At 44.7% G+C, this 14,020-nt stretch overlaps 1 protein-coding gene across 4 annotated transcripts in view; it reads left to right on the top strand.

Moving 5' to 3' along the window:
- Positions 1-8,705, top strand: part of plppr2b (phospholipid phosphatase related 2b) — a 31,155-nt gene extending 22,450 nt beyond the window's left edge. For 3 of the 4 annotated variants that reach the window (XM_057035058.1, XM_057035060.1, XM_057035057.1), the window contains 5 exons: positions 4,121-4,241; positions 4,545-4,795; positions 5,261-5,437; positions 5,527-5,657; positions 6,357-8,705. In XM_057035058.1, the coding sequence (XP_056891038.1) occupies positions 4,121-4,241; positions 4,545-4,795; positions 5,261-5,437; positions 5,527-5,657; positions 6,357-6,465 (789 nt within the window). In that variant the 3' untranslated portion in view covers positions 6,466-8,705. Of the gene's footprint in view, positions 1-4,120; positions 4,242-4,544; positions 4,796-5,260; positions 5,438-5,526; positions 5,674-6,356 lie in introns of all 4 variants that reach the window. The other variant, XM_057035059.1, reaches the window with a different exon arrangement.
- The last annotated feature ends 5,315 nt before the right edge of the window (positions 8,706-14,020 follow it).

The following is a 14,020-nucleotide window of genomic DNA, read 5'->3' as shown; positions in this document are numbered from 1 at the left end:
ACCATACGAGAGACAGACAGGAAGATTAGCTCCTTACGAGTGCGGCCTGTGAGAAAAGGCGAGGATAATAAAGGATAATCGTGGTTTTATCCCGACTCTGCCAGTCGCCCTGGGTCGAGGATTGAGAGATGGAGACAGCAGGCCCTGGAGCCCCTGGGTCGATACGTCTGACCAGCTGCCTCATCCTGCTGTGATAGCCTGTAAAACAGGCTGTAACCGCAGATGAGGACACTAATCCGGCAATACACTCAGACAATTTCGCGGCAATCTTCCGCTCTAATCCACAGTTCGCTAGTTCCTTGTTATTATCGTCTTTATCTTTTCTCCAGCTTTTTTCTTTTTTTTCTTCCGGAGAGAAAAAAAAAGGCAGCATGAGGAAGTGGAGGCATAGAGGCGAATGAGGGAGAGCGCCATGAACTGGGTGTCACGGTAACCTGGCTGAGAATAAGACAGAGGCTGGAAAGTTTCATTCGAATCAGGAGGGGAAAAAATAATGATTCTGGTAGTTCCTCTTCTACTGAGGGTTTCGGAAAGCTGCCTGAACCCTGAGTGAGTTACAGAACAAAAGCAGAGTGAGACAGAGAGAAGGCGAAGGATAGAGAGAGTGTGGGTGATGATGAAGCGCATGTAGCTGAATTGTCATGGTTACCATCCCTGCCTGCGTGCATGTGTGTGTGCGTGTGTGTGAGGATGTGTGTGCTGTGTGTGAAGGCTTGGTAGAAAGTGGAGGTTTGGGCCTGCAGTGTCCACAAAAGCCAGGTGATATTTGCGGAAGCTTAACGTTGAAGGTCTGCTTCCTGTCAGTGCGGAGGCATTTTTAGGAGACCTTCAAGGACACTGCGGATCCCTAAATAATACCAACTGAGGGTCATGTGGCAAATGCGCATATCAATTTACCATTTTCTCAGTCAGAACTGTGAAGCCCCTATTCCCACGCACTTCTGTTAAAAGCTTCGCAACCGTGTAAATTCCAACCTTCCTCTTCCAGATTAAGCTTCCTTTTATACGTCGAGACGTCATCCAGACATTTAATGCTGCATCACCGCTTCCGGTTCTGATTGATGCTAGTGTTAGTCATAGTTGACGCCGTCAGTGTTTTGGAGTGAGGAAAAATGGAGAGAGTGGATGCGGCTGCCTTTTGTTGCCTATAGAATAACAGCGAAGCCAGGATGCAGCCTTCTATTACACTGAACTAACTGGTCATAACTGAACCAAATTGATCCATGTGGATCAATAGTCACATGCTTTCCAACCAACCCACAAGCTGGGGGATGTGCACGTCTCTGTGCCCTGCTTTTTTCGCAGGGTTCCTCTCACCTTTTCTGTTAGCAGTTAAAAAGAGCCACGGTTCTTCAAAAGTCTGTTAAGAGCTTTACAGACACCACGTAACAATGGCGACCGTCTGATCTCCGCTCTCGGTGGAGGGATCAGTCGCCCCTCGCTTCTCTCCTCATCCGTAAGGTTCTTGGTTTCATCTTTGTTCATCTCTTGCCCTACTTTCTGTCTTCCACCACATCTTCTCATCCCCTTGTCTGTGTAATCAGGTGTTTACGCACAAATGCACCGTGTCTTAGATAAGCATAAAATAAATGTGACCTAAAAAATATATAACAACTGCCTCCAGGACACGGTCGATTCCCACTCGGAAAAAAGACACACGAAAAGTGTTTTTGAAACAAAACACTGACCTTTAGTATGTCTTTGTTCTCTTATCTGACAAAGATGGGAAATTGTTCACAGTTACATTACATTAGCATTAGCATGAGATTCATGGAGCGTACCGTTGTTTAAAACATTTCTAAAATTCCCCAAACTGAGAGGCAGCATCTGTTTTATTTAATTCAACGGTCTCTGCGTAGCCAGGATGCTGTCAACTCTTATTTTTCAGTATTTTATTTCATGCTAGTCATGTGACGTGATGAGATTTGCAGTCTGCTGGTGTACACATGGAAGCATCTCGCCATGGTCAAGGGGGTGCACGTGTGTGTGCACGCGCCTGTGTTTCTGAAAATAATCATAATTTTAAAGGAAAATCTCTCCTTTTCGGGATTGTAGAGATTGTTCTCAATCCACAGTTTATCTCCCACTGAGTCCCAACTTTGTTGCAAACAATTACCTGATCTGCGGTTATTTCACTAATTATTGTTTTATCTTCACGTTCCACTGGTCATGTGCAAAAAATGAAAATGATAATAAAGACGAGGCCATCATTTGTAAAGTAAGAAGTAAAGAAATTCTGGAAAAAAAAGACCGCATTTGTTGTTTATTACTCTTCTTCTTTTGGAATTCTCGTCGCTACTGGCCGAGGTGGAGCTCTAGCGCCCCCTGTTGTTAGAATGTAATATTCCCGCTGTCCTTCAGGACTGACTGACAATCACTATCCAACCTAATTCATTGTTGTTACAACCTTTATTTCAAATGTTTTTCTTCCATTTTTTAAATTTTGTAAATGAACTTGTCTTATAGAGATGAAACATTAGTAAGTGATGCATCTTTTAATAAATTAATCAAATAAAAAATGTGCATCTAGGACGGATGGATGGATGGATGGATGGATGGATGGATGGATGGATGGATGGATGGATGCTGCAGACCTTTCTACTGTAGATTAAAGGAAGTAACATTTGAGAGACCAGTGCAAAAGGTGATGGATATTGATTTCTAGAACCTTTTGAACACACGACCGAGGAAGAAATGCAACATCTGACAACCCAGGAGCCCATCAGCACTCAATATCAGGATGCTCACATTGGTGTCGCGGTGCTCCCCCTCACGGGTTATTGACATCATTCTCAATCAAAGAGACTAGGGAACATGCTCGAAAAGCAGACCCAGGACTATCAGCTAAATAAACCAAGCCCCAAATGAAACAGAATTGCCCAAAACACACAATCTGAGCAGGTGTACGCCCACGGTTCCCAAAACTGTGCCAACCCCAGGGTCTGTTTTTCTAATCAACAAACGTGCAGATGTGCACATCTGAGTCTGCGTCTCCCCAATTCCTTAAGTTTGATGTTGCCTTTGAAGGTGCGTGAGGGAAGTCCGGATCCACGCTGCCGAAAACACGGCGTCAGCTGCGACAACGCAAGCCTGTGCCTGAAAACCACCGTGAGAGCAAAAATGGAGAAAAATAAAGACAATCACAGGTGTTTGCTCGACACCGACGTGTCCTGTTGCTCCTATTTTGAGATAAGATGTTGGCGGCGAAACGATCAAAGCTAGAACAAAAGCACTCGGAGGGCAGAGACCTCCGCCCAGCAGCTCATTACCCCCCGTGGCTGTATGAATACATTCGGCTTTGAATTATTTTATTATTGAAATATATGAAATTTGACTTTGGCTTGAGAAGCAGGTTGAATGGAAGCGTTTCCCTCTCTTTAGAGTTTAAGCAACTCCTGTGGAATTCTATGATTCGGCTGCCAGACGACTCTGCAGCGTCACAGGAGCTTCTCCCAGAAATCTGCTGAACCACCTTTCTTCTGAAGGCTGTCACCAGAACGTTAGCATGACAGAATCTTTTTTTTTCCTTTCAGCAAGTTTTCTATTGGAATATTTTGCTCATGCTGTTTGAATTGTGTTCTCTGAGTGCGCGACTGCCTCGCTCCATTTCTTCTACAACACAACAAAGATGTTGTGATTGATTTTTTTTTTCCTTTTACCTTAGCGTATCAGAACTGAGGGAAGATGGCTTTGTGCTGCTGTCAGGCCTTTAGGACGCCTTCAAAAACGCCTGCATCGGCTTCCTCGGTGAATTGCTCGTGACTGTACATCCATACCAGGCATCAGTTTCACTCCATCCATGATTGGAACCTTCTATCAGTACCAGCAGACATGAGAATGTGGTTGTATTTAGTGCAGCAGTTGCAGGTCATGAGGAAACTGCCCAGTCTGGAATCAGAAAACTGATTGGAAGGAAGGGTTTCTACTGTTTTAATCACATTTGAAATAGAAGCTGGTTTTGATGCATCTGTTGAGACCCAGCTGATGAAGGTTCATTAGGATTCCACCAAGGTTGTGGTGTTTAGCATGAAATGAGCTAAACGCCGCGAGTCTGTGGCCGTGCATCTTTTACCAACATGTTACACAGAGTTCCAATGAGACATAATCTCATCTGTTCCAGATCCTGATCGGGGAGGTGACCAGCTTCTTTGTGAAGACCGAAGGTGCTCAGGAGAAGACCATTGTGACCGCTGACTGCTGTTATTTTAACCCACTGGTGCGGCGGATCGTACGTTTCCTGGGTCAGTTAGATGAGACAGAAGGGAAAGCACGGTTTCCCATCGTTTAGCTCTCCCCTGGATCCATTCCCTTTATTTCATGTCCTCCTCTTTCACCATCTCTGCATTTATCTGTGACCTTTCTGACCTGTTTAAAATGCAGAACGGAGGCCTGGGTCTCTCTGGTCTCTTAGTCCCACACAGTTTGCAGCACTGAACCCATTTAACCCTCATTTAACATGATCTGACTGACTGATTCCCATATCCGTAGTTTCCACACTTGTCCTCCCTCCCTTCATTTCTTCCTCTCCCCTATCTTTTATGCAGGTGTCTACTCCTTTGGCCTCTTCGCGACCACCATCTTCGCCAACGCAGGACAAGTGGTGACAGGTCACCAGACCCCTCATTTTTTAACAGCCTGCAAGCCAAACTACACCGCCCTGGGCTGCCAGTCGCCCCTGCAGTACATCACAGAGAACCGAGCCTGCACAGGAAACCCGTACCTGGTGGCGTCCGCTCGCAAATCCTTCCCCTCCAAAGATGCAGCACTCAGCTTTTACTCAGCCATCTACACAGTGGTAGGAAAAGTGGAACGCAGAGCGCGTCACTCGTAAACAAAGGGACGGTCGTTTAATTGACCTTTTCATGTGAGGACATGAGTGAAAGCACAAAAATCACTCATTTGGTTTTTAGTCCTTAAGTTTATTGTTTCAATTGTAAGTACATCAGTTGAATGATGACCTATTAATCATTCCAGACACCAAGTACTAAAATTAACACAAAAAAAACACAACCAATCAATAGCAACAATAGTATAATGAGCATCACTGTGCAATACATTCACTTTTTTTCCACAATATTCAACTAACTAGTGTAAAAATAATAACAATTTGAGCTCAAGAGCCAAAAGAAGCAACCAGTTCTTTAACAAAAGCACTTTGCACACAGTTTTTTCTCATCTTTGCAGTTTCAGATGGTATTAAACCTTAAAGCAGAGTCTGACCTCTGGTGGTTTATTCATCTTTTCCATTGTTTCCCCGCAGATGTACATCACCCTGATGTTCCGGGCCAAAGGGACCCGTTTGACGAAGCCGACCTTGTGCCTGGCGCTGCTGTCTCTGGCCGTGCTGGTGGGCGTGATAAGAGTGACCGAGCACAGAAACCACTGGAATGACGTTCTGGCGGGTTTCATCACCGGCGGCGCCATCGCGGCCTTCTTGGTGAGAGACAAACACAAATAAGCAGGAGGAGAGGGCCGTAAAGTCAGCAGTAGGAATAGAGCATCTATCAACAAACTCTCCTCCGTCAGGTGTCGTGTGTGATCAACAATTTCCAGCCAGCCCACCTGGCAGCGCCGACTCCTCTGCCTCTGCAGCGGCCGGAGGCGGCGGTGGGGATCCCACTCCTCAGCCTGCCACGAGTTGAGAGTCCACTCGAAAAGTTAAGTGGCCTCCAGGTAAGGGACGGGGGGATGGATCTGGACCAAAATATACAGACATTTCTGATAAATGGGTGAAATAGGAGCTTTCTTTTATCATGGGCAAGGCCAGAAGGCCTGATTTTAACTACTGTAGTTGACAGACAACAGAAACAGCGGCGCTAGTTTTGCTTTCAGTTTAGTTTTCGCTAGTTTTGCTTTCAGTTTAGTTTTCGCTAGTTTTGCTTTCAGTTTAGTTTTCGCTAGTTTTGCTTTCAGTTTAGTTTTCGCTAGTTTTGCTTCCAGTTTAGTTTTCGCTAGTTTTGCTTTCAGGAGAAAACTGCGAATGTGGCATCGTCGTCCCACCTGCAAAACCCGATTCTCTGCTGATTTTTATATTTCTGCTTTTCGCCTTCCGCTGGTCAACTTTGGGAAAATGTTCCAAGGCTGAGCAGGAGGGGTGGTGGGCGGGATCAACGCCGAGCTTCTCTGGCACAGCGGGACGCACGATGCGGTCCAAGATTTTAAAGAACTGTTGAAAAGCTGCTGCTGAGCGCCGGCCAAAATAGCCGCAGATATTACCTCTGCAGCCTCAAACCCAACTCTCTGAAAATGCTAACATTATTTATAGGCTTAAAGATAAGAAAGAAAACACACTGTGTGCTCTGAATCGTCCCTCCCCCCTCGTCTCTGCTAACGTTCCATCTTTTTCTGCACGATAGGCTCCAGGGCTACCGTATTCTGAGGTCACATGACCATCAGCCACTCAGATCCCCCACCCCTCCCGATGTGCTCCTCCCCCCTCGGCGTTGCCTAACCAGCGCAGTCTAGACCTGCCCTCCGAATGCCCCCCGCCCTGCCCAGCCCACCCCGAAGGACGCCATCCTCTCCGACGAGTCAAGTCCACCCAGGTCTGAAGGTCCGCCAGTCGCAGGAGGCAAAACAGCAACATTTGCACATGGCGAGCAGGGCTGAACGTGGTCATCCGCTAAAGACAGACGGGAGACGGACAAGCGCCCTTCTGTTGCCCCCTCACGTGACCTCCACTATGGCCTTTCAGTCCTTTGAAGCAATATTGTGTCCTGTTTTTAACAAAGACCGTCAAATGACACCGAAGACTGTTGGCTGGAGATGCGAAAGAACGCCGAATCAAATCAAATCCTTCAGCGGAGCTGAGGATTCCTTTTTTTTAAATGATAAAGAATATTGTAATCACTTGGGGATCATCCTAAAAAGACCATTTTGTAACACTCAGGACGATACAGTGGAGAGAAAGACAGATGATTTCGAACAAAGACCTTTACGAAAGAAAAATACGGTAAAAAGGAAGAGACGCCACCTGAATCAGAAGCACTTTTGTCAGTTACAGCACAGATGAACCGATGTGGCGTAAACTGTTGCATCTAATAGATCTGATCTCTGAATATACAGTGTTTAAAGGGACAGATAAAAGCTGTAAACACAATAGAGCCCATCAACGTTCCACCGATATTCCACCTCCTCCTCAGTACCGTGTGTGTGTTTACATCTCTGTGTAGGCTTTACATCTATATATACATCTATATATATATCTATATATATATAGATATATATATAGATGTAGAGGTTTCTGATTTGACTTCCTGCCTGATTCCATGTGGAGTTCTTTGTGCAATTTTTCACAGTTCTGTTACTTTCCACCTCCCTTGACTCTTTTTTTCTGTGTAATTACCTTTTTGAGTTCCAAAGGTGACCCATAAACTAGACGGGTTCACCGAGAATAGAATTTTTAGAAGGATAGTTTACCTGAAATTGAAAACTAGGGGAGGGAGCAGTCGCAGACGTAGAATCAGCTAAATCAGAGGTAACTGGAGGGATGACCCCTGTATGACCCTGGTGCAGCCTGTGGAAGCCCCCCCCCCCTACTTTTAAATCCCCCTTGACACCATGTTTCCAGACTCCATGTTCACTGCCGAGCTGCTGAAGGGAACCGGCACCGGTGGAGACGCGAGGCAGCGCCACATCTGAAGACATCGACGCGGTTCCAGGCAGCTTTTAAAGCAGACAGCCAGGGAAATATCCCATAAACGGGCACAGATGCAGAGGGATTCCCCTCTTTGCTTCCTGTGCACAAGCATGTCAGTCCAGCTCCACGTGCACGGCTGTGGTCACAGACACTCCGAACGACTAATGTTGAACATCAAATCTCTGGTTCTGAACTGTATCAAATTGGGACAGTGGGGCTGTCCATTAACCGCCTGGATTAACAATCGTATTGATTCATTTATTTATTTATTAGTCTGATTATTGGTTTCTTTGAATCCATCAGTGCCACCTGTTCTCCCCGCCCTCTTCTTATCTCCATTTGCTCCTATCGCGTGCACCGGACTCATCACCATATCTTTTGAAATCTAACGGCACCGACCCGTGTGTGACACCGAGGGGCAGTTTTGTATAGTAGAGTACATACGCTACATTTCTTTACACAGTAGGTAACCCATTATTATTACTGTATGTGGTACGAAATGTGTGACGGAAGTACCTGAAGCGGTCAGGCTGGTTGGGAGTGATTGTTAAAAGCAGATTTATAGTGGACAAATATGTCAATCTGAATGCGTCTCAGTCCATAAGGACTCTTCAGGTAGGTGGTACTGATGAGCCTGGCTTATATAACGGAGATTTCTTTTTTTCTTGTGTGGGTGTGGGTGTGGGTGTGTGTGTGTGTGCTTATTAAATGGTTTGTGCGTATGTTAAAAATGAGCACAGTATATGGCAGTATAACTGTTAATTTGGCTTTTTTTGTTAAGTTAAACTGTCAAAAAAAATAAATAGCTGCTATAATTACACAGTTGGACGTGTGTGTAACTGCAGGCCTCCGAAGGACCCCTGCCAAGGCGTCCTAACAACGCCTGTTATAGCAGAAGGTGCTCATTATAGCCCTGAATTTACCCAGTAAAACTTTTCAGTCAGACATTTTTGTAAACAACTGTAGACTTGGACAAACCATATAGCTGTCCAAATCTTATTTTCATGTTTAAATGTCTCGGTTTTGTATTTATTTACCAAAATAAATTCCAAATACTTCACCACAACTGCTGTTCCTCTGTTTTCCCCGGTGACACATTTCAGCAAGAACGACATCACACACGGCACAAAAATGTAAACGCAATCTTTTAATTAAACGCAGCCCTGAAAGTATCGAGCAGAAAATAAAAGGAAGAAACACCAGGCTAATAAACGCTAAGCACAATTGAATTTACGTTCACATGAAAATTAAATTCTGAGCACTTCGTACTTCAGTTGCAGCCTCATTAGCTCACTTTGTTCACCTGGAAACGCTGCGCATCAACCTGCCACATATATTTCTGTAAAGAACCATTTCTGCGGCTGCCATTTTGGCAAGAAAGATAAACACATCTGTTCCCAATTACGCAAAGTCCTCTTCCATTCAGGTCAGATAAAGTCAAGGTGCTCATGCAGCATATTTCCAAACTGGTAATGGTCTGCCTGGCTAAACAGAACCAAAGCTTGTTTCATTTCTATTACACTTATTGCCTCCTTGAAAACACAGTTTTGAGCTCTTTATCAAGTCGCGTATTAAAAGGGATGAAAGCAAAAACCACATCATCTGTAGGAGTGTAAAACAGGCAAAGATGTCCTTGACTACTGAAATGAAAAAGAGAGTGGAAGCAAGGCAAAGAGGGCGAGCTAATCAATAAGCTGACTCCTCAGCCAGTGAAATCCAGTGAAAACAGACCTTATGCTTGAGAAGCTTAATCATAAGTTGATTTGTGTTCCCACTGTTTTCTGTACACTTTATTTTTAGTGAGTTTAGGAGTCTGGCGTCTGACGTCATTCAATAAAATGGGTGTAACTCCAGTCTGAGCCTAAGATGTTGCAGCCTCCCATGAATTTACATCACTGGAAAGCTTTATGGGTTTAGCCCTGATGAACTCACTGGATTACAGCCATCTGACATCAATTCAAATATTGTGATATTGTACATGCATGCAGTTTCTGAATAAAGATGTGGAAAAATTATATGTATACAAATTGTATATGTAGGACGTAAATTAAGGAAACTAGCGCAGTCAATTAAATATGACATTTACAGAAAAAATCAAATTCTGATGCAGACTGTAAATCGTTACAGTGGCCATTATTTCGGTTATTCTTGAATATTAAAATAGAGTTGTGGGTGTTCTATAGTTCACTGGTGAAGGAGAGCCGGACCAGATCACGCCTTTATCAGCGGCGTCGATCAAACTGTAGTTGCGCGCCGCAGCCACGAGGAGGCGCTGTTTACCATAGTAACCCGGGGAGTAAACCAGTAACGACGCTCTTGGAATTAATTAGGTGCAACATTTCTGAGAGAAAATTGCCCATTCGTCGCGTAAAAGCAAAGAAAATCTGCTAACACGGGACTGTGCATGCTCAGGAGGATTTTGACTTGGGACCTCCGCTGGCCCGTGTTAGTCATCGAGCTGATACTTGTCACGTGAAGGTGCACTGACTTTGCAACGCGCAGACATTAGACATTTCTTTCCCTTTCCCCTGTTCCTCTCTCCTCTTCCCGCCCACTCTTTGTGTTCTTTGTGTTTGTCAGTCTTGTTAATGACAAGAGCACACATACACATCGAGAGAGGGTGTGTGTGTGTTGTGTGTGTGTGTGGTGTGGGGGGGGGGGGGGGGGAGAGAGAGAGAGAGAGAGAGAGAGCTCTGCACTCTGGACAACATTATCTTTTCCGGAAATTGCTTCTCAAGCACAGCCGGAGCCCCATTAGAAAAGAAGAGCTCTACGCTGTAACCTTTTTAAAAAGCCATTAGTGATGCACCTGCTCCTCCCCCCCTTCCTATTTGTGTGTCCTATTTGTCTCTCTTGTTAACACACACACACACACACACACCCATACTAACCAGACACACAGCTTCTCCGCCCTGACTGCCAGCTTCCACAGTCTCCAATGCAACAAACTGACTACTGAGCAGCATCCTTCAGTTCTAATTAGAGAAGATTCAGTGACATTTTAAAGTTCTGCACCAGAGTCCAAAACCACTCAAATCTATTATTTACATGTGTTATTCTAATGCCTTTTGACTGTTAAATCAGTGTTTTGGACATGATTAATTCTGTCTCAAAGCAGCTGCACGCTGCCAACACACGATATTTCACCATAAGTCATGGCGCCAAAGTGAGCGGGCCCACTCGCTCTTGTTAGAAATGAATGAGAAGCTGGTGTTGGCGACTCAGTCAGCGATTGAATGAGTACGCTGCTCAAATGAGCTTTTAATAATAAATTCGGCCTCCACTTTGAATAATGCCCTTCGCGGCGGACTTGATATCCAATAAGCAAACAACAAAATCTTTCTAAGGGATCAAATTGTGAGGTCAGATGTGATCTCTGAGCAGGAAGTCAACTCGGCCCAAACAACGGTGGCGTCAGACTTTAAAAGCCTCCACGTTGAAATCAACAATTAGCGCTGTGGAGCTGCACACATGTGCCTGAAGGTGGTAAACGCACCTAATCATCAACAATAGATTCAGACTGGTGAGCACATCTGCATCTTTGAATTTTAATGTTCTCCGATCATCTAATGGTTCTCGCCTTGGTTTAACGACGGGGAAATAACGAACCAAAAAAAACCCACCATTTTCCAGCTAGAAAACCTCCTCGGAAGAGCCCGGTTTATAGCACGCAGTCAAGGATACATTATTTATGAGTGTAACACAGATGAATGTCCAATGCTGTTATTAGTGGTCAAGTTGCATTAGGGGAAAATGCAGACAAAAGATTTGCATGACGAAGATGAATGTGTGGAATTAAAGGAGGCATGTCTCCGGCTCTGCCCCATCGAAGGTTGCTTCATTTAATGCAAATCTCCATTAATGTTACGTTAGTCCAAAACAAACCAAAATGCTGGGATCTGTACGCATAACCAACCTGCCTAAATATGATCCATAACGTTCGAGCAAAAAGCGTTGATGAAGAGGTCACAGACGCGTGCGCGAGGGTGAAATCATAGAAGGGAACGTTAGCAGGCGCAACACAGTCGGTGCGTTTGTGAGAGTGAGAGGAAAGATTTTAAATAAAGTATTTGACTGAGTGTGCTTTATCACATCCCCAAACAAACCAGCAGCCCTTGGGTAATAAAAATGTACTATCTGTCATAGTAAATTACAAATATTGGTCTTTGCCTTACTGCAGTCTCCTGATTATGCCCAATGGTCTGACTCTGACAATTACGAAGCCATTAACGCGGAGTGCCAGTGTGTTTATGTGAATGTGTGAAAGAGAAAAGACCTGCTTATTCGAGGAAATATGCTATCATGGCTCCTTTTTTTATGGTTCTAAAGGCTCCGGTGCCTCGCTCCAAATTTACATGTTCGCCGTCTGTCTGCGGTCACGCCTCTGATGTCTGAGACCAGAACGAAAAGATCAGGAAGAAGGGAGGGAAAGCAAGACTAAAGGCAAGTCAGCGTCAAAGACAAAAGCTAATTTAACTTGTGGCTCATTACCCGAGCATTCAACACGCGCGCACGCACGCACGCACGCACGCACGCACGCACACAGGCGTTTCACAACTGTGCACCAGCGGATTATAAAGGCCCCTTCCATCAACACATCCAGCCTGTGTCCTCAGGAAGACCATCAACTGGATACAGAGGTCCCAGCAGACTCCCAGGATTAGGTGTAGAAACTCCCCCCCCCCCCCCACTCAATAGCCCCCTGTAGAAACCCCTGTTAAGGCCCTGCAGGGAACACTAATCAGCACATGCAATGACCCCCATGCCTATTGTGATCTCTGGAGTGATGACTGACTCAGGGTTGCTTTTGTGTGACATCGTATTTCTGCGTATGAGATTAACCGAGAACCAGGCAGAAAGGTGGTGATTCACCAGAACACCAGGTGGTCCAAACAAACAAACAAACAAACAAACTCACCAAAAATGAGGTATTCATAACACCAGACTTGGAAAAAAAACGTCCCCTCCTTTCAACAATGTGCATGCATTTCCCTTTGATGGGTATGAACATGAGAAAAGAGCTAGTCGCTAATGCTAACGTGAACAGTTTCTGTCTCACTATTTGCACATTAGTGTGTGTTTAATGGCCACTACGCTGCTCCAGCCTGAAGTGGCTAACATTAGCTCTGCAGCTAGTGTCAATGAAACAGCCAGCACCACCTGTGAGAAAGAGGAGGCTGCTGATCACACACTCGGAACGTGTTAATTTTAGAGATAGAGCGAACATATGCACATGTCGGCAGACAGAAGGTGGAAGGCCCATTCCCTGAATCAGTGCCGCAGACACACCAGCCTTTATTCATCAGATAATGTTAATCAAAAAATAAATAAAGCAGAGGACGCATCAAAGGTTTAAGGAGTAAATACTTAAGCAGTGGATCCTGAAACTCCCAGCTCGCTGTTTCCATGGTGCACCGTGGTTCAGGCACAATTAGCTGCTACCTTTTTCCCTCATATCACAACCCTGTGATTTTTGACGCATTTGTAAAATAATACAGAAAAATGTGCTACAATTAACAATATTGTAAATTTGTGTTGTATAATTAAAACATGTTGCCGAGAGTGGAAGCGTTAAATGGCGTTTGTGTGCAGATGACATCGATGCTTCCGCCTGCGGAGAGGCGTTTAAAGGCATTTAAGGCCACGGGAAGATATTTCATGACATTAAAGAAAAAGGATTCATTTTTTATTTGAGGATCCGTGTTTAAGATTTGGTGGCGTCCAGTGAAAAAAAGATGCAAGAATATGAATATCTGTTCTCAACCCCCTCCCTCCTTTAGAGTGTTAGAGAACCTACAAAGGCTGCCAGGGAACAAAATGGATTTTCCCATTTGTCCATCTCAGGATAATGTAAAACAGAGCAGAGCAATGCAGTAGCAAACACATGTGTGTGTGTGTGTTGTGTGTGTGTGTGTGTGTGTGTGTGTGTGTGTGTGGTGTGTGTGTGTGTGTGTGTGTGTGTGTGTGTACAGATAGATAGATAGATAGATAGATAGATAGATAGATAGATAGATAGATAGATAGATAGATAGATAGATAGATAGATTTTTTTCAACTCTATTCAGTTATTGAAATCTAGTTATTTCAACTAAATACACAGAAACATGTTTTGAGTCTTAGATTTAACCCATGAGGGAGCCACTATGAATGCAAAGATAACATTTGCAACGCGTTTCATAAAATCCATCATCAAATATGTCCACCCCACTGGGAAACAAAGAGAGGTTAATTAAACCCGCTCCTCCTGTCACATGTATCCTTCACAGCAACTCCAAATGAATTACCCCCATTTTTCTCAGGCCTACCACGGCTCCATCACGACCCCCCCCTGGTCCCCGGACCCCAGCTTGGTTACCACTGCACTATAGGGCACGATCCAAG

The sequence above is a fragment of the Takifugu flavidus genome, chromosome 6 (assembly GCF_003711565.1).
Source record: "Takifugu flavidus isolate HTHZ2018 chromosome 6, ASM371156v2, whole genome shotgun sequence".
Classification (NCBI taxonomy): domain Eukaryota; kingdom Metazoa; phylum Chordata; class Actinopteri; order Tetraodontiformes; family Tetraodontidae; genus Takifugu; species Takifugu flavidus.
The sequence above is the reverse complement of the archived record's forward strand: the minus strand, read 5'-3'. Positions and strand labels throughout refer to the sequence as shown.